At 22.3% G+C, this 23957-nt stretch overlaps 4 protein-coding genes across 9 annotated transcripts; 2 read left to right on the top strand and 2 right to left on the bottom strand.

Moving 5' to 3' along the window:
* Positions 1-287: 287 nt before the first annotated feature.
* Positions 288-2816, top strand: LOC122860781 (myosin-2 essential light chain). Of its 2 annotated transcripts, XM_044164760.1 has the most exons (4): positions 288-700; positions 815-842; positions 1435-1740; positions 1875-2816. In XM_044164760.1, the coding sequence occupies exons 1-4, from the start codon at positions 698-700 to the stop codon at positions 1979-1981; spliced, it is 444 nt and encodes a 147-aa protein (XP_044020695.1). In that variant the 5' UTR covers positions 288-697; the 3' UTR covers positions 1982-2816. The 2 variants fall into 2 exon arrangements, with proteins under 2 accessions (XP_044020695.1, XP_044020693.1); XM_044164758.1 differs by lacking the exons at positions 288-700; positions 815-842 and adding an exon at positions 1138-1282.
* LOC122860780 (U2 snRNP-associated SURP motif-containing protein) lies at positions 2704-7839 on the top strand. Its single transcript, XM_044164757.1, has 12 exons — positions 2704-2816; positions 2964-3492; positions 3569-3633; positions 3708-3873; positions 4001-4164; positions 4680-4739; positions 5180-5223; positions 5574-5678; positions 5750-6220; positions 6336-6709; positions 6789-7174; positions 7261-7839. The coding sequence occupies exons 1-12, from the start codon at positions 2793-2795 to the stop codon at positions 7750-7752; spliced, it is 2880 nt and encodes a 959-aa protein (XP_044020692.1). The 5' UTR covers positions 2704-2792; the 3' UTR covers positions 7753-7839.
* A 500-nt stretch (positions 7840-8339) lies between these two features.
* LOC122860778 (glutamic acid-rich protein-like) lies at positions 8340-12096 on the bottom strand. 4 transcript variants are annotated; one of them, XM_044164753.1, is made up of 10 exons: positions 11847-12096; positions 11323-11361; positions 10979-11176; positions 10365-10918; positions 10167-10290; positions 9852-9926; positions 9411-9602; positions 8985-9320; positions 8653-8819; positions 8340-8583 (listed from the first exon to the last, which is right to left on the bottom strand). In XM_044164753.1, the coding sequence occupies exons 1-10, from the start codon at positions 11896-11898 to the stop codon at positions 8569-8571; spliced, it is 1752 nt and encodes a 583-aa protein (XP_044020688.1). In that variant the 5' UTR covers positions 11899-12096; the 3' UTR covers positions 8340-8568. The 4 variants fall into 4 exon arrangements, with proteins under 4 accessions (XP_044020688.1, XP_044020690.1, XP_044020689.1 ...); XM_044164754.1 differs by lacking the exon at positions 11847-12096 and adding an exon at positions 11703-11740 and having other exon boundaries at positions 8447-8583; XM_044164756.1 differs by lacking the exon at positions 11847-12096 and adding an exon at positions 11710-11733 and having other exon boundaries at positions 8447-8583.
* A 1553-nt stretch (positions 12097-13649) lies between these two features.
* On the bottom strand, positions 13650-18895 carry LOC122860777 (GTPase-activating protein). Of its 2 annotated transcripts, XM_044164751.1 has the most exons (9): positions 18780-18895; positions 17362-17482; positions 15688-17286; positions 15470-15601; positions 15344-15388; positions 15120-15226; positions 14777-15020; positions 14354-14695; positions 13650-14277 (listed from the first exon to the last, which is right to left on the bottom strand). In XM_044164751.1, the coding sequence occupies exons 1-9, from the start codon at positions 18832-18834 to the stop codon at positions 13791-13793; spliced, it is 3132 nt and encodes a 1043-aa protein (XP_044020686.1). In that variant the 5' UTR covers positions 18835-18895; the 3' UTR covers positions 13650-13790. The 2 variants fall into 2 exon arrangements, with proteins under 2 accessions (XP_044020686.1, XP_044020687.1); XM_044164752.1 differs by lacking the exon at positions 15344-15388.
* Between the last annotated feature and the right edge of the window lie 5062 nt (positions 18896-23957).

The following is a 23957-nucleotide window of genomic DNA, read 5'->3' as shown; positions in this document are numbered from 1 at the left end:
TGCTCACCATTAATAACACCATTTTAATTTATTTTTTTTCTTTTGTTCACAATTTACATTAATTTATTATTAACATCGAATAAATAAAATCTCAGTGTATAAATAAAAACAATTCAAATAATTATGTAAACAAATTTAATTTATGTATGAATAATTTGGAGTAATTTTTTATTTTTTGTTGATGTCAAATGTAAATAAACAAATTGAAACAAATTAATGCAAATATTTTACAGGTAGAGCCACCAGTCACATTGTTGTTTTTTATTATTATTATTGTTGTTGTTTTTGTTAAAAAAAAAAAAAACACAAGTTTATTTACAATTGATTAAATTGATTAATTTTTTTTTTTAAATTGAATAAATGTTTTTTTAAAAATAGACTAACTTTATCAATAATAAATTGTTGTTGTTTTTAAAAATTACCATATTAGGTGAAAGGAAGACACTGGAATTCAGGTGACTCATGTGATAAGCCTCTGGCGTTGGAAAATACAAATAGTGCGTCACCAAGAAAAAAAAAAAAAAATACAAAAAGATCATAAAAAAAAAAAAACATTTTAGACATTTACAAGCAGGAGCAGCAGATTTTTTGTTAAAAAAAATTAACAAATATTATAAAATTAACAAAATAATTATCAATAATTTATAACAAACGTCAATTTGTTAAATAATATAAAAAAACAATAAAAACATTAACAATGGTGAGTCAATTTTAACATTAAAAAATGTAAAAATTTATTTTGAGGTTATAATGTGTCATCACAATTATTAAAAAAAAAATTTCTATCTAAAATAATTATTTAATTTAATTTTAGGCATCATATTCTGAGGATCAATTGGCTGGTAAGAGACACATAATTTTTTTTTTAAAATAATATTATTATTTTTTTGCTTACTTGGTGTGTTTAATTGAGGTCAAGATTGTCATTGCCTTTTTTAACACGCCCCAGTCCCTCTCTTCATGTATCAACATATTTAGTTGAAATTATTAAACATTACCTTTTACGTTTTACTGTAAAAGGAATTATTTAAAAAAAAAAAAATTACAACATATACATTAAGTTACCTTGTTGACCCTCGATGAGATCAACTTTTTTATTTATTTTTCTGCAAGTTTTTAAGTTGTAGAAAAAAAATACAAAGACAGTTTGAATTTGTATCGTGAAGATTTCAGTTCTTTTAGATAATTATTGTTTAAAAATTTATTTATTTATCTATTTTTAAAATGTACGGGTATGTTAGTTATCAAGAAATTACAAATAGAATGCTTTCATCAATGGATGGTAATTTATTGTGAATTTCTTTGGAGTAAAAAAATTGATTTATCATACTGGATTAATAATGAGCTAAAATTTTGTTGATGCAAAACTTGAATAAACAATACAAGCTTGTTGTTGAGGTAGTAATAATAATTTTAATAATTTTTTTCTACTAGAATTCCATGAGGCATTCCAATTATTTGACAGTCGTGGTGATGGAAAAATTCATGTGTCACAAATTGGTGATGCATTACGTGCACTTGGACAAAATCCAACAGAATCAGATGTTAAAAAATTTACTCATCAACATAAACCAGATGAGCGTGTTAGTTTTGAAGTTTTTTTACCAATATATCAGGCAATAAGTAAAGCACGTACTTCTGATACTGCTGATGATTTTATTGAAGGATTACGTCATTTCGATAAAGATGGAAATGGTTTTATTTCATCAGCTGAATTGAGACACCTTTTAACAACTCTTGGTATGTTTTTTTATTGATTAAACTTAAATTATATTTACTTATTAATAATTGAAAAAAAAAAAAAGAATTTTTTTATTTTGTTTATTTATTTAAATAAATGTTTATTAATTTTATTTTTGTGTTTTTTTATACAGGCGAAAAATTGAGTGACGAAGAAGTTGAAACACTTCTTGCTGGACATGAAGACTCCCAGGGTAACATAAATTACGAAGAATTTGTTCGTCAAGTTATGTGTGGTTAAAATTAACAACTTAAATATATCCTGATAAATTTATTAATAATTATTTATTCACTGAAAAAGTGAATGCAAAACAGAAAAAACAGAAAAAAAAAATATTCTTCATTTCATCTTTTGGTGGTCAATGTTTTTTGTTATCACAATTTTATTGTTTATATTTTTTTTTTTTTCTTCATTTATAATATTTAATCTTTTTCAATAATTTATTCAACTTTTTTTATATACAAAAATTTAAAATTATAATAATATTGGAAACTGAATTATCTAGCTGATTTAGATATAATAAATTTTAGTCGATTGTGCCTTTTGAGCAAAATTCGATAATATCAAATGCATTTATTAAAATTGTAATATTTCCATGTGTATAATTAAAAAATAAAATACATATTAAATTTGAAAAATTTATATTTTTATTAATAACAACACCCGAAATTATTATTAACAAATTAAAACTTTAAATTTTTCCATTTTATAATTTCAAATAAAATTAATATAAAATTGTTTTCTTAGATTCAATTAATAATTATTGACTAAAAAATAATTGCGAAAAAAATCCTCTTTATTTAATAATTAATTAATCTAGTTTATAATAATTCCCACTTGTATTTTTTTTTATAAAAAACAACAACAACAACATTCAATTCAAAGAAAAAAAACAAATAATAATAATAATTGATTACAGCGACATCCTCCAACACGGTCAACCATCAAAACAATCAGTTTATATTTTATCTTTCTCTATTGAAGGATGCATCTTCAAAAAATTTTTTAGGTTAGCTTTATTGTTAATTTATTGTGTTATTTTACCATCAAAATGGCAGATAAAGCAATATTAAAGGTATTTATTGAAATTAAAATTTGCTATAAGTTAAACAACATTAAAAAATAATCAATTTATATTAACTAACATCACAATACAAAGACTGACGTGTATTTTTATTATTGTTATTATTATTATTATTATTTTTATGATTATTATTATTAGCAAATTGCTGAGCAAAAGCTCAAAGCATTTTCAATTGGTACAATGGGTAAACGTCCAATGAGTAAAAAAGAAGTTGAAGATCAAAGAAAAAAAGAACAAGAACAAGCAGCAGCACAAGCATTTGAAGAATTTGTTGCAACATTTCAAGAAACACCAAATAAAACAACAAGTAAAGTATGGGTTAAAGCTGGTACATATGATGCTGGTAAAAGACAAGAAGATACTAGAGAAAAAGGAAAATTATATAAACCACAATCGAAATTATCTGAACTTGTTGATAGTCGTTCATCAGCTGAACAAGCACAAGAATATGCAAAACTTCTTGGTTCAAATGATAGAAAAAATGATAGACTTGGAAAGAAAAAAAAAGAAGGTGAAAAAAAAAAAAGTAATTTAGAATTATTTAAAGAAGAACTTAAAATGATACAAGAAGAAAGAGAAGAACGACATAAATATAAAGGTGTTGTTAAAACTGTTATATCAACACAAAGTGAAGATCCAATGATGGCTGCACTTAAATCAGTTGAAGGTACAATAATTACTATTAATTAATTAATTATTAATGATGAAACAATAATTGATATATTTGTTGATTAAATTTTTAGATGGTTCTTTTGATAATGGTGATCCAAACACGACAAATTTATACCTTGGTAATCTAAATCCAAAGGTTTGTATTGTTTTTATTTTAATTAATTATTTAAGTTTAAATTGAATGATAAAAATTTATAATTTAATTGATAGATAACTGAACAACAATTGATGGAAATATTTGGTAAATTTGGACCATTGGCAAGTATTAAAATAATGTGGCCAAGAAGTGATGAAGAAAAAGCACGTCAACGAAATTGTGGTTTTGTTGCATTTATGAGTCGTAAAGATGGTGAACGTGCTCTTAAAAATTTAAATGGTATGTTAATTTTTCAAACATAATTTAATTTAGATTCATCATTTAATTGGTGATAAAATTAGATGAATCAATTAGTTATTTTGCTAATGATAATAGTGTTAATAACTATTTTTGTTTGATGATACAGGTCGTGATATAATGCAGTATGAGATGAAACTCGGTTGGGGTAAAAGTGTTCCAATACCACCATATCCAATATACGTACCACCAGCACTTATGGAATTGACTCAACCACCACCACCATCAGGACTTCCATTCAATGCTCAACCACATCGTCGTGACAGACACAAGGTATCACAGTTAAATCATTTTAAGGGTATTATTATAAATAAAAAAAATATAAAAAATAAAGCTCAATCACTTTTTTCAATTAAATTTGGCTTTAATGATGATTCTCTCTTTTTTTTTTTTTTAAATTCAAAAATAACATTAACACATCGTTTTTTTTTTTTTAATTAATTTCATTTATCATTAACACAAGACTCTTTTTATTGTCTTTTTAATTAACAAAAAAATTAAAATATAACTCGCGAGTTTAATTTAATAATAAAAAAAAAGAGATTACGAGCATTTAGAGGAGGAAGTCTCCGATGGACTAGTTGCCAGCAACCATATTTTTGTTAAATTCTAAAATTAATATAAACGTCACAATTATCAAGTGAACAAAAAAAAATATTTAAATTATTTATACATTTTTTTTTTGTTTTTTTTTTCTATAAATCAACATAATAATCATCGACAAATTAAAAATTTTTTTTTGATAATTTATTGGAATCGTATAACCATGTTTTGATACGTAATCTCAGATACCACGTATCCGCCATCTCCAGAGTGCGGACCCAGAGGAAAAGGAAAACTTTGAAAAGGTAAAATTATTAACTAATGTAAGAAATAAAAAAAAAAAAAGAATATTTTTTTTATTTTTTATATATATTTAACAATTAATTTTTAAACAAATCAAAAAAAAAAAAAAAATTCTCTTCAATTATTAATTGTTTGATTGAATTTAAAAAAAGTGTCAATAAATAAATATTGGTAAGTTGAAAACAAAAAAAAAGTGATATTAATATAAAAAAAAATAAAGACACTAGTGTTTTGAAGAAATAAAAAAATGGATATTTATTATAAAAAAAAAAAAAACAAATTAACAAGAAGAAAATGAATTAATCTAATCCACATTTAAAAATTGTGTTATAAATGAACTTGTCGGCGTACGTACACTCGTTGGCGCATATTGGCATATTGGGCATCAACATTTGGCCATGATTCATCAATTAATCTGTTTGTCTCATCTGGACCTTGACAGATATTGCAGAATGCTGTTGTCAAAGTGGTTATTCCAACGGAAAGGTATTTCTTTGTTTTTCCAAAATAACAAATTTACAATTATCACATCTTCTTTTAAATTTATATTTATTTCATATTACTTTTATTTTTTTTGTTATTTTCAATCATTAATACATTTAAAAAAAAAAAAAAAAGAAAAACAATTATTCTTATTAATTTAATTGACAAAATAATTGTAAGTATTATTTGAATTATTTTGACATTGTGAATTTTTATATTTTTAATTTATTTTTAATACTCGCTATAAATACGAGTCCATCGATGGAGACTTCCATCTTTCAAAGGGCCAATAATAAATAATGATAATTATATTTAATTGTGTATTTTTATTATAATGAAATTATAAATTATAGGAACTTAGTCATGTTGATACATAGAATGGTTGAATTTGTCATAAGAGAAGGTCCAATGTTTGAAGCAATGATCATGAATCGTGAAATAAGTAATCCAATGTTTAGGTAAATGAAAATTATAATTATAATTATAATAAATAAGAAATGATGAATTAATTTGTTTTTATGTTTGACAGATTTTTATTTGAAAATTATTCACCAGCTCATACGTATTATCGTTGGAAATTATATTCAATACTTCAGGGTGATTGTCAAAAAGAATGGCAAGTTGATGATTTTAGAATGTTCAAAGGTGGAAGTGTTTGGCGACCACCACCAATGAATCCATGGACTCAAGGTATGCCTGATGAACTTGTTGAAATTGAAGAAAAACAAGAACCAAGAAGAGGAAGTTTATCAAATAGTCAACGTGATAGACTTGAAGATTTATTAAGAAATATAACACCAGAACGTTTAAAAGTTGCTGAAGTTATGATATTTTGTATTGAACATGCTGAAGCTGCTGAAGAAATATGTGATTGTATATCTGAATCATTATCAATACTACAAACACCAGTTAATAAAAAAATTGCACGATTATATTTAATATCAGATATATTACATAATTGTGGTGTTAAAATGACAAATGCAACAATATATAGAAAAGCGTGAGTTTATATAATAATATTTATTAATAAATATTAATTAATTTATTCATTTTAATATAATTTTTAATGCAAAAAAAAAAAAAAATTAATTTCTTTGTTTTTTAAATTAATTAAGTTTTGAAGCACGTTTGATGAATATATTTAGTGAAGTACATCAAGCACATAAAGAATTTGATGGTCGTTTAAAAGCTGAAGGTTTTAAAATTCGTGTTATGAGAATGTTCAAAGCTTGGGAAGATTGGACAGTATATCCACGTGATTTTTTATCAAAATTACAAAATACATTTTTAGGATTAGCTATTAATGATGAATCAGATAAATTAAATGAAGATGATTTAGATGGTGCACCATTATCAGATATTGATGGTGATCAAAATGAAGATCTTGATGGTGTACCACTTGATGGTGCTGCATTATTAAAAGGTGCTATGAAACTTGGATTAACACCTCAACCAACAAATCATTATGATGACATTGATGGAATACCAAGTATGAAATTAATACAATTAATTGAATTTTATTTTTTTACATTTTAACTTAATTTTTTAATATATAATTTTTGTAATAGTGGATGATGATATTGATGGTATACCAATGGATGATGATAATCGTAATAATTCACGTAATAAAAATAATGATAATAAAAAATTAACAATGCCTGCTGGTTTTGTACCATCAAGATGGGAAACAGTTGATCCAGATCAAGTTGAAGCACAAGCAATGACAACAAGTAAATGGGAAGAATTAGAACATAATGATGATTCAAATTCACAAGATACTAGTATTGATTCAACAAGTCGTGATTATAATGAAGAAAGACGTACACGTTTACGTGAAATTGAAGTTAAAACAATGCAATATCAAGATGAATTAGAAAGTGGAAGAAGATCACTTAAATCTGGTATGACAATACAATCACAAGTTGAACATTATAGAAAAAAACTCATTAGAAAGGTAAATAATACAATTAATTTATTTGATTTCATTAATTTTTAATATTTGATTTGATTTTTCAATCTTATTTTTTTTTTTAATTCAAGTATGCAATGCAGAGTGAAAAAGACACAAAAGAAAGTAAAAGTGTTGAAAGAGATGATGAAAAAAGACGTGATAGAAGAAGAAGTACATCACCAGATTCACCATCATCACATTATCGTGATAGATCAAGACGTGGTTCACCAAATTCACCACAATTAAAAACAAGTAGATATAGATCACGTAGTAGATCACCACGTAGTAGAAGAAGATCAAGATCACCATATAAAAAACGTGCACCAACAACACCATCACCACCAAGAATACGTAAATCACCATCACCAGTATTTTCATCATCAAGGTTATCAAGAAGATCACCTGGTAGTGAAAGAAGTGATCGTAGTGATAGAAAAAGACGTGCAAGATCACCATCAATGTCACCACCACCACCACCATCTTCATCATCATCATCATCATCATCAAGAACAAATGTTAAACATCGTCTTGGTAGTCCACCAACACCACCAAGAAAACACAGACATAAACACAAGTACTAATTTATTTATTATTATTTATTAATTAATAAATTAATAATTAATAATTATTTAACTGTAAAACATTGATAAAAAGAAAAAAAAATTAATCAGAACAAATTTCTTTTTTTTTTTTTTTTTTTTTTTCGTGACAATTATTTTTTTTATTTGTGTAAAAACAATAATATTAATTATTATTATTTTTTTTTTTTTTATTTTCAAATCTGTAATTCTTCCTAGCTTTTAATTATTTTTTTTTCTTTCTATTTTTTTAAATAATAATTTGTAAATATCATTACAACTTGAGGTTTGAATAATTTTTTTTTTTTTTTCTTTCTTTTTGTTTAATTAATTAATTATAAATGAGTATTTTTATTTTTGTTTGTTTTTTTGTTGGGAGGATATTTGAGTTTTTATTCTGTCAATCATCATTGTATAAATACCGTGAATAAAAATTTTGATTACTATATAAATAATTATGTCTTTTTATTAATAATTAAAGAAAAAAAAAAATTTATATTTTTTTAATTTTACTTTCCCCTGTTTTCAAAAAGCAACTAGTATTTTTTGAAAAATAAATAACAATAAAGGATTTAAAATAATTTAAACAATTTTTAATAAATTCAACAATTAATTATTTATTTATTTATTGACAAATAAATTAAATACATAAATAAAAATAAATTAATCGAAATTTTCAACGAGAAAAACAAAAAACAAATATTAACTTAATTTTATTTAATTTAATATACGATTTTTACAAATTAATTTTTTTTTTATCTCTCAAAATATATAACAAATTAATTAATAATTATAAATAATAATAATATTAGTTTATTTTTAATTGTCAAAATCCTGAAATTAAAAAAGTATGATTAGAGATTTTTTTTAAAATAATTTTTAAATGGTTGAGGTGAAACATACCCTCATAAGCCAATTTTCAACTTCTTCTTGAACTTCAATGTCATCGAAATTTAATATGTCAACTGGCTGTTCTTGTCGACCATCTGTTTTTTTTTGTTGTGAAGTTGAACTTTGTGAATTTTTCGTTTCAGGTTTTGATGTTCCACTTGTTGTTGCTCCTTTTGTATCTAAAAATATCAAAAAAACAAAAAAAATTCATAGATACATAACAGTATAAGTAAAAATATATTTTATAAATTCTGAAAATTAAATTTTGGATCCTCCTTGCTCATTTTTTTTTTTTGTTTTTAAATTTAATTATAAAATAACTATTTTCTAATTATTCAAGTTACGTTTTAAATCATAAAGTTGTTCTGATTCACTATCTTCTTCTTCTTCACTATCTTCACGTGTTATATCTTCTTCATCATCATCTTCATCTTCATATTCTTCATCATCAATTTCATCTTCATCCTCTTCTTCTTCACTTTGCTTTGAAGCTGGAAGTTTTCCATATTTTGCTTCAAGCTTTGCAACTAGATCACTGTCATCAACATGAATAATTTCATTATCTGATTCTTCAAGTTCTTCATCACCTTCTTCTTCTTCTTCTTCATCATCATCTTCATCTTCTCCAGTGTCATCGTATGTTGTTAATTCTTCTTCTGTTCCTGACTGCTGTTCGTTATCTAAAATATAAAAATGATCATTTAATTAAAATAGAAAAGTTTAAATTAACAAATAAAAAAATTAAGTAAATACATAAATAATATATTCACCCTCTTCATTATTTTTAGATCCTACGAATTTTTCATCATTAATTTTATTCAATTTTTCTTCCAATTCATTTTTATTATCATTTAAAATATCCACATTTTCATCAAGTGATTTTGAAGAAAAAATTGTTTCTCTTCTTGATAATTCAGGTGAAATATTTTCTGTCAATATAACATCATCCTCAAAATCATCAACTGAAATATACAAATTAAAAAAAAAAAATCATAAATTATTATTTATCAGTGATTTATCACATTTACTAACAAATGAAAAATGAAACGATTTTTTTTCTTTTTTTTAAATCAGCAATAACTACTACTTACTTGCAGATTTTTTTACATTCTGTTAGTCTAATAACGAACATGACATATTAATGCTTACAATTAAAATTTTCTTATTTTTTTTTTGACATATTTTCTGTAAAAAAAAATATAATTAATTACCATTTCTCCATCTTCTAACGAGCACAAAATGTGCAGCAACGACAAGTGCAACTCCAACGCCAAACTTAACTGCCACTGTAATAATTTTATTTAATTTTTTCCATTTATTATTTTGTAAAATTATTATTTACAAATTAAATTAAATATTTATAAAATAATTAATTTTAATTATTATTTATTTACATGATATAATAATGAATGATCATTTTTTTTTTTTTTATATTTTTATTATGAGCATGGAGGATCTTTTATAACATTTATTTTAAATTAACTGGTCTATTTTTTTTATTTATTATTTTTTTAAATTAAACCTACCACTTGATGGTTCATCTTCTTGATTTTCTTGATTTTTTGCTTCATCATCATCATTATCATCCTCAGCATTCATTCCAACTGGATCATTTATTGTTACACCTTCAATTTCATCTTCTCCTTCTATCTGATGAAAAATTTATTAATTTAAACTGAAAAAAATATAAATAGCTGTTTATTATTTTATTTATTTGATCTTACTTCTTCTAATGGCTCACTACTGTCTTCAATATCATGAGTTATTACTACATCAAGAATTTCAAATGACATATCATCATCATCATTTAATAAATCATCATCATCTTCCTCCTCATCAAATACCGCTTTTTGTTCTTCAGATTCATCTGCTTCTTCTAATGGTTCATCATCATCATCATCATTTTCATTTTGTTCTTCACTTTCTTCTATATATAAAATATTTTCTTCAATCTCTTCTTCTTCCTCACTATTTTCTTCATCATCACCATCATCTTCTTCTTCCTCTTCTTCTTCTTCTTCTTCATCATCAGCTTCTCTTGAATCTCCATCATTAATTTCATTTGATTCTTTTTTCTCTTCTACACTTTCTTCAACAGTTCCACTTTCATTATCCTCATCATGATCATGATCATCCTCTTCTTCTTCTTCTTTTCCACCATGATCATGATCTTCTTCTTCTTCTTTTGATGATTCATGAACATCATGAGTTGGCAATGCATCATCCACCCAACCATCAAATATCATTGCCCATCTTGATGATTCAATTGGTACATCAACTAAAAAAATAATTCAATTAATTTTTTTAAATATATTTTCTAATGAAAATAATAACTCACCCTCAGTTGATCCACGATATTCAAATATAATAACACCAACAATAGCTATCAGTACACTAAGTAATGCAAAGAATATTATTTTTGCACACCAATGACCTCCAGTTGCTCTTTCTTTGTTCATGTGTATGGTAATATTATCCAAATTATCAGAATTATTAACTACCATTGGAGGTGGTGGTGTTCCAATGTCCTCTTCTTCTATAAACATAAATTTTTTTCACCTTTTTTAAAACACCTAATTTACCATTTAAATAAATAATCAATTTTTAACTAATTTAGTTTTTTTTTTAAATTAAAAAATCATAAATTAGTTATATTATTTATTTTTTTATTTTTTATCATACCCAGAATTTGTATCCTTTGTATGTGGTACTCTTGATCAGCTAAAAATATTTAATTATTAATTTTTTTTTTTTAAATTAAATAAGTAAAAGTAATTTTAATTTTTTTAATTTAATTTTTTTTTTGAATAATAATTTTTGCATTACTATTTTTAGTACCACTCGACCCTTGGTTTTTTATTTCTATTGCACACCTTGATTGAAATTTATCAAAATAGATATAATTTGAAAAAAAAAAAATATGAAATTTCGTTTTTTAAACTTGCTAATATTTAAGAAAAAAAAAATTACGATTTTTTAAAATTTTTAAAAGGCAAAATTGTTATGAAAAATAATTGGATTTATAATTGTTAAAAATAAATTAAATAATTGTTGATAATAACTGGTTACTTGACAAGTATTCTGCATATTATTTCCAAAGCTGAAAATAAATTTTAAGACAGCAATGTTGAAGCTAAAAATAATCTCTCTTACTTCACTATGAAAAAGTAAAATGAAAAAAAAAAATAACTAAATTTAATCATTACCTCTTTTTCGTTTTTTATCTTTACGTTTTTTTGGCTGTACATCACCAGACATTACAATTAAATTAATAAAACAATAAACAAAATTTAATAAACCATTTGTATTTAAAATAAAAAAGTTTTAAAAATTAATTTAAACACTTAACAGACAACCGAGAACCAAGGCTCACTTCCAAAAACTCAATTTCATTTTACAATTATAACGACGACAAGTGTCGTCCTCTATTTAAATATCATTGCATATTTTAATCAAGAATTATTTTTAAATAAATAATATAAAACGCAATTGCATTATGTTTTTTTTTTGAAGAAAAAAATTCTCTTTACTGATATATTTTCTTTTTTTTATTGCAGAAATTTTTTTTAAATATTTACAATATTACACTCATGTGTGTGTATCATGGTCGAGCATATATAACTTAATTAAAAATTATAAAATAAATTACAATTTAAAAAAAAAAACAAACTTAAAATTAATTTTAATTATTCATTGTTAAGGCACGATCTATTCTAATTATTATTAATTAATAATTATCTATTAAATGACAAAAAACAAAACATTTCTTTTTTTACTTTTTAACAAGTCATTTTTGATGAACACAACAAAAATGAGGACAAAAATTCATTTCTACATTATTAATACGTTATATATATATTTTTTTTTTTTTTTTGTATAATAAATAATACCGGTCATAAGTAAAATTATATATATATATTTATATATATATATTTTTTTTTTTTTGTTAATTAATAACTATAGCTTTTGGTCTATCGAGAGAAACAATTTTTATTTATTTTTTCATTTCGATTTTGACTGGTTAAAATTGAATAATCAATTTAATCGGTTTAAATTTTTATCAACTCAGAGATATGTTAAAAATTAATTATTTAAAAATTATAATAATTAATCAATTTAAATAGTAAAAAAAAATTATTTCTTTAAATTATTTCGAAAATTGTTTCTCTTGTCTAAAAATTGGTTTAAAAAAAAAAAAAAACAAATTATGTAAAAAAATTGATTAATAATATTTTGATATTATTTTAGATTAAAAAAACATTCTAATTAATATCTAGAATTATTTAATAGATGAAAAAAACATATTGAAAATTAATTATAATACACTGTACAAGTAAAATTAATTAAAAATTAAAATTGATTTTTCTTTTTTGTTTTTTTTTTTTTCTCTAATTTGAAAATCTTTCTTTTTTCATTTTCATTTATATTATAACGTTATTAATATATATTTGTACAATTAAAATTATTTTTTTTTTCAAATTAAAAATTGGCGTTTTTTAAATTGCAATAAACACAGTTTTTGTTTATTTTTGCCTGCTCGTTATTTACGCTTAGAAGAGTGGAGGGAGTCTATATAATTTTCAACATCATAAATTATTTAATAACATTAATTTTAGTATTAATCGACAAATCAATTTGTCATTATTTAAAAATGTATTTTTAAAAATTGAGATATCAGAAAATAATCTAAAAAACATTCTAAACATTTTTTTTTTTTTTGTATCAAAGTTTGAAACTTTTGAAGTGCAGATAATTTAATTATTATTATAACTATTAATTAACTGAGTCATTGGTGTCTGCTGTCTCGCTTTTTTTTTATTATCTAACGATTGTCATTAAAAAACAAAAAATCTCAAGCAAAAAAAACAAAGTTAATCTAAAAAAAAATAACTCAAATACAAATTGAGATTATTTTATCATACAAAATCATTATTTTCCACAATTAATTTAATTCAAATAAATAAATAAATAATAATGTTGAATTGTCATTAAAAAATTAATAAAATTAATGAAAAATTTTCCCTTTTTTTTCCTTCAATTTGATACTGGGTAATGAATGATAAGTAAAAAAAAAAAATTAAAAAATAATAATACAAATTTGAGCTAAAAGACTTTTTTATATTAAATTATTTTTTTTTTTCTAATATTTTTTAATGATTACCACGTCCACTGATTGTACTAGGATCGTCTCTTATTCGTCTAGTCAATGTACTGTCACTAATTTTTTTAGTATTGTCATAACTACATAATTTATTATTTAATGATGTATCAGATAAATTAATACCGTCATTATTTAATATATTACAAACATCATTAATTTTAATATTATCATCATTAATATTATTTTTATCAATTTTAATATCAGATCCATTTTTACTATTACTTGTATTACGTTCAATATTATTAATATCATTATGAATACATTTTAATTTATCTGTATTATTATCATAATCATATTTATGATTTATTGTTAAATTATCATATTTACGTGTATTATCTGTTGTCTGTATATCATTACATATACCTGGTTCAATACAACGTTGATTAAAATTATCAATATCATAATTACGTCTTGGTATTTGATCATTAAAACGTGCTGCTAAATGAAGATAATTATCATCACCAATTGGTGCTTGTCTATAAATTAATAATAAATATAAATTTATTAAAATTTTAAGTTATATTGTTTATAAAAAAAAAATCATTAACTTACTTGCTTCCATATTTTGTATCACGTGCAAGTCGTCTAAAATAAGCACGATGTTCATGTTGTAGTGCAAATGATGCTTCTCTTAATGCAGTTAATGTTTTAAATGATGATGGTACATCTTCAATTGGTGAATTACCACCAGGTAATACACACATTTCACTTGCACCATAAACAGCTTGACATTCACATGCACTCATTAGTGTTTCAAGACGTGGCATATTTGTAAATATCAATGAATGTATACGTTGAAAATCACGATCTGGATCAAGTACCATTCGTAAACCAGCTTCAACACCTGGTGATACTTCACTACAACCTGGTGCTATTTCTGATACTGCTTTACAACTAGATAAATAAATTAAAATTGTTATTTTATTTGTGTTTAAATTGGTTTTTTTATTTTTTTTTCTTATTAATTATATTTACCAAAGCCAGTGTCCATTGATGTATGCACTTGGATGATATTTTTCTAATCTATTGCTATTTGTATGACATATTTTAGTCAATATGTCAATCCATTCTTTTTCTTCAACACAATTACTTGCTTGTACATATAATGCACGTTGAGGTTGTACAATTTGAAACATATTTTTCATTTTAAATGAATCTTCATGTAGTCTTTCAACAGCTAGTATTTCTTCTAGTAATATTCTGCATAATGGCTCTTTACCTTTATCCAAAAAAAAAAAAAACAAATAGTAATCAATTTTTATTAGCTAACAGTAAAAAAAACTATATTATTCATCATAAAATAATATTTTTTAAATACCTTTTGTCTTTGAATATGTCAAATCTTGAGTTGTCAGTCTAAAATATCTTTGTTTAAAATTTTTTCTACCAAAACGTTTTCTTCCTTGTGCTCTTTTGATCATAACTCTGTAAAAAAACAGAAAAACAAATTAATATATAAATATTAAAATAAATAAATAAATTTTTAACTAATAAAATAGAAAATTTATTTGTTTTTTGTTTTGTTTTTATTTAAATACAAACCTCTTGCCATCATCAGCAGCAGAATGTGCAAATAAAAAATAATTTCTTTTTTATAAAAAGTGAATTAATTTAGTTGTAATTTTTTATTAATTTTAGCAAAGAAAAATAATGTAAATATTAGCTTACCCTTCTTTTAGTACAACTGGTTGTTCTTGAAGTATTGTTGGTCTTTGACGAGTCATTCCACTGCTACTACTTGTTGATATTAATTCTAAAAATTGCTTAACAGCTTGTATATGTTTATCCGTATAAAATTCTCTATTAAATGCATACAAAATTAATAAAAATTAATAAAAGCATTATATTAAATAAAATGAAAATAAATAATTAAAATGAAAATTTACCTATAAACACCCTCCATGTATTCTTCTTTACAAACACTACCAGCACCACCTCTACAACTAACTAAATTACCTAAACTTTGTATTGTTTTTGATATAAGTGTTAGTGTTCTATTTGTTTGTGAATCAATTTGTTCATTGGTAACATCAAATAGTCTAGGTCCCAATATTGCTGGTGCAAAAAATCTTAAAAATATAAAACCACTTATAACTGAATAACGTACTTCTTTATTTTTTGGAAAATGTATTGCTGCTAATTCACGTAAACACCAAAACATTTCACACATTAATTGTGGACATCTAACACCAGATGTTGTTATTGCTGTAAATACTTTATCAACATATTCTTTTAAATTAATTAAATTTGTTTCAATTGTTGTTGAATCTTTAACACGTGTTGGATCAATTTCACATGGTTTTTTTTCACTAATAACTTGTTCCATTGATGGTCTTAATGTTGAATGTAAATAATGTAAACCAGCTAATCTCATACCTTCATCCATCATTTTACTAACAAGTGTATTACCACGAAATATTGTTGTTGGATCAGTTAACTTTGATATTTCATGACATGCCAATGCACGCATAACAGATACCAATTGTCCATGATGTACTAAAACACGTACCAATGGTTGAGCTGCTTCCATTTTACTTGATACTATTTCACCAAGTATATAAACTGCTGATGATGTTATTGGTTTTATTGTAACACTTTGTAATAATAAATTACGTAATTTATCATAAACATTTGATGGAAATACATGATCAGCAGTGTAATGGATTTTTAAACGTAATGAACCAAGACATGGTTGTAATGTACCAGCTGTTGTTGTTGTTGATGTTGTTGATGTTTTTAATGATGCCATTGATGTTATTGTTGATGATGATGTTGTCATTATTGTTGTTGTACTATTATTATTATTAAATTTATTTGGACGATTTTTAATTGAACGTGGTTGTAAAAAATACCATGCTGTTGTTGTATTTGTTGTTTGTTTTTGTAAACCACGTAATGTAACACGTATTTCACCTAAAAAAATTGGTTGTTCACCCATACCAGATGATGCATGCCATAAACTAATAACAGCTTCATCAATTTCTCCATTATTATCAATTGTATAATTTGATACATCTTTATCTTTATCATTTTTATTATTTGTATCATTTAATTCAGTATCAAATATAAATGTTTCATTAAAATATGGTGATATTGTTTTTTTTTTAACTTTTGTACGTTTTGTTATTTGTTTACCATTATTATATATTATTGTTATTGTTGCAAATGGATCACATCCATTATTTTTAATTGTTAATTCATAACATTCAATAATACGTATTATTAATTTTGTTTGTAAATTATCAATTTGTGGCTGTAGTCCAAATTCAATATGTACTTTACCTTGTACTTCTGAATCAGCATCAACTGGACGAAGTGGAAACCAATGTTCTTTATTATGATATGTTGCTAAATCATCACGTTTTATTGCAACTTTACCAAGTATTTTATCTTGTTTTAAATGACGATCACGATCATAAACATATATACCAAGATAACGAAATTTTCTTGGTACTTCAAATTGAAATTCTTCACCAAAAAATGGACTATATTTCATGAAAATAAAAGGAAAATTATTTATTAATATTATACAATTATTTATGTGTTATTAATAAACATACTTTAGGGTTCTTTCCATGGTTGTCGTTCTGAATATTTCCTCCTGGTCAAGAGACAAGGCGCAATAAACATCTCGAGTACCCAAAGATCCATGTCCACGACTTTGTAAATTTTTAGCTTCACCTTTAAAATACAACAAAAATGATATATAAATTAAATTATTATTTATCAACAATAACAGCTATATTATTCAATTAATTTTTAACAGTTACTTTAACAACTTGATAATTAAAAAATATCAATTATTTTAATGTTAATCAGTTGCAAGTGATTTCCTTTTATATTTATACAATTTTTTTCAATTTTTTTTTTCTTTTTCCGCAAGTTATTCCACGAAAGGCAACGCCTTGCATTCAACCACACACTCACACACAAAACTCTCATATTTATTTTAATTTTAATACTTTTTATTACTATTATTATTATTATTAACTTCCTGAAATAAAAAATAATTCAACAGTTTATGTATTTTCATCAATCAAAATTGTCACAAGAAATTTATACGTTTTTTTCTTTTAAATAATATTTAAAAAATTTTTCAAGTATAAATTAAAATTAAAAGCATATGGAGAGTTTCAATAGATCATTTCCTGTATTTGATTTTGGCAAAAAAAAAAAATATATATATAATTATTCTGAGAAAGTAATGATAAAGTGGGTGAAAGGGGAAAAATATTTAAATACGTGTTAATAAAAATTTTTCATAAATACATAAAAATAAAACCCATTGTTATTAAATTATAAAAATAACAAAATATCAACAATAAAACAATCAAAAAATATAAAAAAAAAAAATTTTTAACAATTAATTAAAAGTCACTTAAATCACTCCAAACCTCAAAAAGAGAACGAAAAAAAAACCTTCAAATTTGGAGTAAAAAAAAAAGTTATTTTTTTACTCCAAAATGTTATTTTGGGTAAAAAAAAAAAAATTACACTAATATATACTAATGAATAATAAATATATAAATAAAACATATATATTTATTTTAATTAATAAATGAGAAGATTGAGAGGAGAGGATGAAAAGTCGAGTCAGATAAAAAAAAAAAAGAGCAGACCTCCATTGAAATATGAAATAAAAAAAAATTAAAAAAACAACATGTTAAATGTTAATCCCTCTAATCACTAGTAGATATTTTAAATATTTATAAAATTCCTTGTATGCACACATAATATTCACAAATAATCACAAACACTAAAAAAAAATAATAATCATAAAAAAAAACTGTATATCCATGTTAAAAAAAAAAGAAAACTTTTTTTTTTTCTAGAAAAATTGGAGTATTTTGGGTTAGAATAAAATTGATTAATTTATAACAATTATAATTGATAATGTAACACAATAATATTATTGTTATATGAAAGTAATAATAATTGATAATTTTTTTTAAAAAAACAACAAAAATAAACTTCATACCAATTTTAATTTTAAGCCTTTCTTCAACGCGAACTAGGCGCGTCTCCTCGGCCATGTTACCTCCATGACACTACTGAGTGACTACACGAATGTACAAAAGTTTACAAGAAAGGGAACAATGTGCATTGGTGGATGAGTGAGAAAGAAAAAAAATATATAATATATTAGTATTTGTGAATTATACATATACATATATATTGAGGTTTATATTATTTTTAAAAGAGGAAAATAAAAAAAAAAAAAAAAAAGAGGTATATCGTGAAAACTAACGAATTAGTTTCATTCTTGTGAATGAGTTTTTGAGATCAGTAACGTAACAATATATTTAAACTCCCATATTAATTTTTTTTTTTTTTTTTTTCTTTATTATTAAACAATATAAATATATTACTAAAAAAAAAAAATTAATAACTTATTGTATTTAAATTAATAATAAATGAAATTAAAAAAAAAAAAAAAAAAAATATTTTTAAATTTAATTTTTATTAATTTTTTTTTGGTTAAAAAAAATTAAGGATTAAATTTATGAGCTTTTTTTTTCATTAACTGCCAAGTTTTTAAATTTGTCATATTTATGACATACCAACACGTGAATATATGCCCATGGTAGAAACGTGAGGGTATGCGACGACTCGACGAGTCTTGACGATTTGACTTCCTCATGTCGCAATGGCTCGTTTCCTCTGTATCATCCCCTTTGCCCTCTTCATGATCATTGCTTAAATATTATTTTAACTTACCCCACCCATAGTCATTATTCTCTCTTCCGTCATTCACAAAAATATAATATATAATGTATAAAATTATCCAATATGTATATACTTTTTTCTTTTTTTTTTGTAATTTTATTTTTCAAATTATTTATTAATTTTTTCATATGTAATTTTGTTTTTTAGATTATTTTTTTAGCTTATTTATTGTAGAAATAAAAGAAAGCTTGGAGGAGCTAATTATCAATGTGTAATTTCTATTAAAATATTTGTATTTTATTTTTCAACTAATCGTAAAAAAAAAAATGAGCAATATTTTTATAAAAATTTAAATTTTAAAACAATATTTATAATTAAAAATAAATCTGGTAAACTAGTTAGTCATTTAAATTTATTATTTTTTTATTAATTTAGTTTTAAAAATTACTAGCGCTATTGTAAAATAATATAAACACTCAGTTTCGAAATATCAAGACAAATTTTCTACGCTAAATTTCGAATCAGCCAGTCGAATAATTACTTGGAAAAATAATGACATTGTAATTATTATTAATTATAATAATTAACAAATTTTATCTCTAATTTAAGCATTAATATAACTACAAATTAAAATTTATAATTTATAAAAAAAATGTATATTTATTTAATCTGTGTGTAAATGAATTGAGGAAAAAAAAATTACATGAATGAAATAGATTTTGGTGCATGTATATGTGTCAAGACTCAAGTTGAATGAATTTGTGATAGAGTGAGTATGAATAAGTAATTTATTTTTTTTTTTAATTTTCATTTATTTATTTATTTATTTATTTATTTATCTATCAAGTGGTTAAATAATTGTTGGAGAAGGCTTTTAAAGAGATGATAAATATTTAACTAAAAAATATTATCAATTTTATTAACTTTTAGTTGATTATTTATTATTATTTTTTTAATGCGCATGCGTATCAATTTTATCAATGAAATACTGTTGCTTAGTGATGTATTGACGAAATAAAATAAAGGTATGTATTATTTGTATTATCGCGTGTCTACACGTGCGACATAATTCGTTTGAAAAAAATAAATTAAAAAAAAACTAATTAAAATTTTATCATTGAAAATTTATAAATAATTATTTAAATAAAAATATAAATTTAAAATTAAATTTATTTATTTATTATAATTGAATATAAATTTATAATTTATTTTAATTTTTTTTTCTATTTATTTCTATAAAAGTAGCTTTTTCATATAAAAAAAAATCAAATATAATTTTTTTTTGGTATCTATTTAAAATATTTGAAAAAAAATTTTATCATTATTAAAAGGTGGGTTTTAATATTGTTAGTAAGGTGTGTAAGTAATATTGGTATATAAAAAAAAAAAAAAAAAAAAACGAGTAGGATGGGATTTGTCATTTGATGAACACGTGGGTTGAGTTTGTGTCACTTTTGATGGTCATGTAAATAAAACCCACGATAATGCGGCTATTTTCTAAAATTTCAATTTTTTATATATTAATTAATAAATAATAATAATAATATTATTATCAAATAGTAACAATTTTAACAGTATATTATTTAAATTATTTTTTTTTTATGAATACAAAGTATTCATATATTTATTTAAAATTACTTTTTTCTTTTTTTTTTAAACTTGAATAAATGGAAGAGAAAAAAATATAAAATTAAAATATAATAGTGTTCTACTTAAATAGCTTCTTTATTTAAATATTATAAATTTAAAAATATATATATAAACAAATGAATAACAACAACAAAATAATATGCGTAAGTTGAAGAAAAAAAAAAAATGTGTATACGCACATAATTGTATATTTCTTTTTTTATTTTCCACCTACACATTATTATTATTGTAATTATTTTAAATTATATTGTTCACAGGCTTTCTATATGTGGCTTTATTCTCACAAGTTTCATGTTTTGTAATTTTTATCAATTTATTATATCACAAAATTGCAAAGTATTTAATTTTTTTCTTTTTTTTTCATTTCCATTTTTTATTTTATTCTGTTTGTTTTGATCAAACTAGCATGTATAAATTGATTAATATTGTTATTTTTATAGTTTTTTTTTTTAATCGTGGGAAGATGTATATGTAATTTCTTTTTTTTTAAATTTTTTTTATTTAGTACACACCTGAGAAGTGGATCATTGTATGAATAAAACTTGTTAATTCGGGGACATCACTTTCGCGTTCACTTTTTATTTATAATTTTTTTTTTTTTTTTTTTCTATCTTACTTGGAGGTAATTATTTTTTATATGATAGTTGATTATTTTTTTTTATTTTTATTAATTTTCTTTGTTTACAGTGTCATTTTTTATTTGTGTTTTAAGGTCAAATTTAAAGTTTAAAATTTTTATAAATTTATTTGATTTGATTTGTAATTTTTTTTATAAAAATTTAATATACTATTTTTATTTGAAATATATAAATAATTTATTAAATAATATTTTTAATATTTCACTTTTTTTATAGTCGTTTTAATTATTATTTATAATTATTTTGGAAAAATTAAAAATTCAATCAAAATTTCATTGAAGTATTTTTAAAGCTTTATATATTTTTTTATACTTTTTTAATTAATTTATTAAATTGATAGTTAAAATTAAATAAAAATTTAAAATATTTTAAATATTTCTACAAGCATATTTAAAAAAGAAAAAAAGTGATAAATAATTTCTTGGAATAATTTGAAATTAGTATTCATGTTATCACTTCTATTAACATATTTAAATTTGTTTAAATTTAAAATTTTTATAATTATATATGTTTAAGAAATTCAATTATTTACCTATCCATTAATTAAATACTTGAAATTAAAATTATCATTAGTATTTATTTAATAACAATGACAAAAAAATTATCATTGTATTATTATTAATAATTTATCAATATAATTGATGATAAATATTTTTTTTTATTTTGTATATTTATTTATACATTTTATATTTCTTTAATGATCACATGAAAATATAAAAACTATAAAAAATAATTGTTACATATGCTTGGCTAAAAAACAATACTATTTTGTTTAAAAAATTTTGATTGATTACCGTAATTTTATTTGAATAATTAAACAATTAAAAAAATCGAAAAAGTTAATTAAAAAAAATTTGATTTTCAAATGAATAAATAAATATTTAAAAAATTCATTAAATTAATTTAACTATCAGATTTAAGTTAACAATTTAATTAGATAAATTAATTAACAAATCATTTTTTTCATTCGTTTTTTTTTGTCGTAGAAAATTTATTTTATCTTGTGAAGATAAAAAAGTGTTTCGAAATTTTTAAAACAGTTCAAGTTACGCCAGCTCTTGACGAAATTTAAAAGTTTCAATTGAATTATTTTTTTTTTCTCTCAAAGGAAATTCCATGAAAATTTCGATCAATTTCGATTTCTTTTTTCCACTTTTTTCTCGCCTGGAGTTTTTCGTAGTTTTTCCCATTTGACCATTTCTGCACTGTTCAGTGTTCTGCTCATTTCCATTTACCTTGAATTACAGCGTGGTGTTACTCTTGATTTTTTTTTCTCTAAAATTGTTCAATAACTTAATGAATACAAGTGTTTTACATAGTGTTATTTTGAAAAAAAAAAAATGAATAATAATAGTAAAGTTAAAAATATAAAAATGATGAGAAATTTATCATTTTTAATATTTTTTATTGCAATAAATTATGCTACTGCATTTAACAAAAAAGAAGGTTATATATTTTAAATTAATTTTATTTGTAAATTATATAAATTTCAAGTTTAAAAAATAATTTTATCGATTATCAAAAATTTATAATTATTAATGTCATTAATTGGCATATTAATTAAATTTTTTTTTCTATTTTTTTTTATAAAAATACTCGTACTGCTTCAATTTACAATATAAATTATAAAAAATATATTTATTCATTATTCAATACTCAAATTAAATTAATCTAGACTTTATTTTCATAAAAAATCACCAAATAAAATTTAAAAAAATAAATTAATTTCTTCTTTATTAAAATGACAATACACTGTTTTTAAAAAACAAAATAACTTCTATAAAATACTACAATTTTTAAACTTTTATTTTTACTAAATTTGCCTATTATTATTATTGAGAAAAAAAAAAAAAAATCTAATCTTTTGACCATAAATGAAAGCGTGACTGTAAAATCAATTTGTTGATTATCAGAAAAGGTAATCCTCCAAGGGATAGAGATTTTCCAAGATTCATCTAGAAAAAAAAAAAGAAAAAAAATTCAAATTTCTACAATGATTTATATGGATTTATAAAATTTAAAACTAAATATTAAGCATAATAAAATATAAATTAAATTATTATTAAAATTATTTCAGGATGTCCAAAAAATTTAATTTTATGCAATGATGTTTGTGTTAAATCATGTTCATTGGATAAAAATGGACAAATAAATTCGAGTAATGAAAAAGTATGTCCAGGTACTGACAGAGTAACATCAAA

Source organism: Aphidius gifuensis, linkage group LG1 (assembly GCF_014905175.1).
Source record: "Aphidius gifuensis isolate YNYX2018 linkage group LG1, ASM1490517v1, whole genome shotgun sequence".
NCBI lineage: Eukaryota > Metazoa > Arthropoda > Insecta > Hymenoptera > Braconidae > Aphidius > Aphidius gifuensis.
Note: the sequence above shows the minus strand (reverse complement) of the source record. Positions and strands in the feature narration are given on the sequence as shown.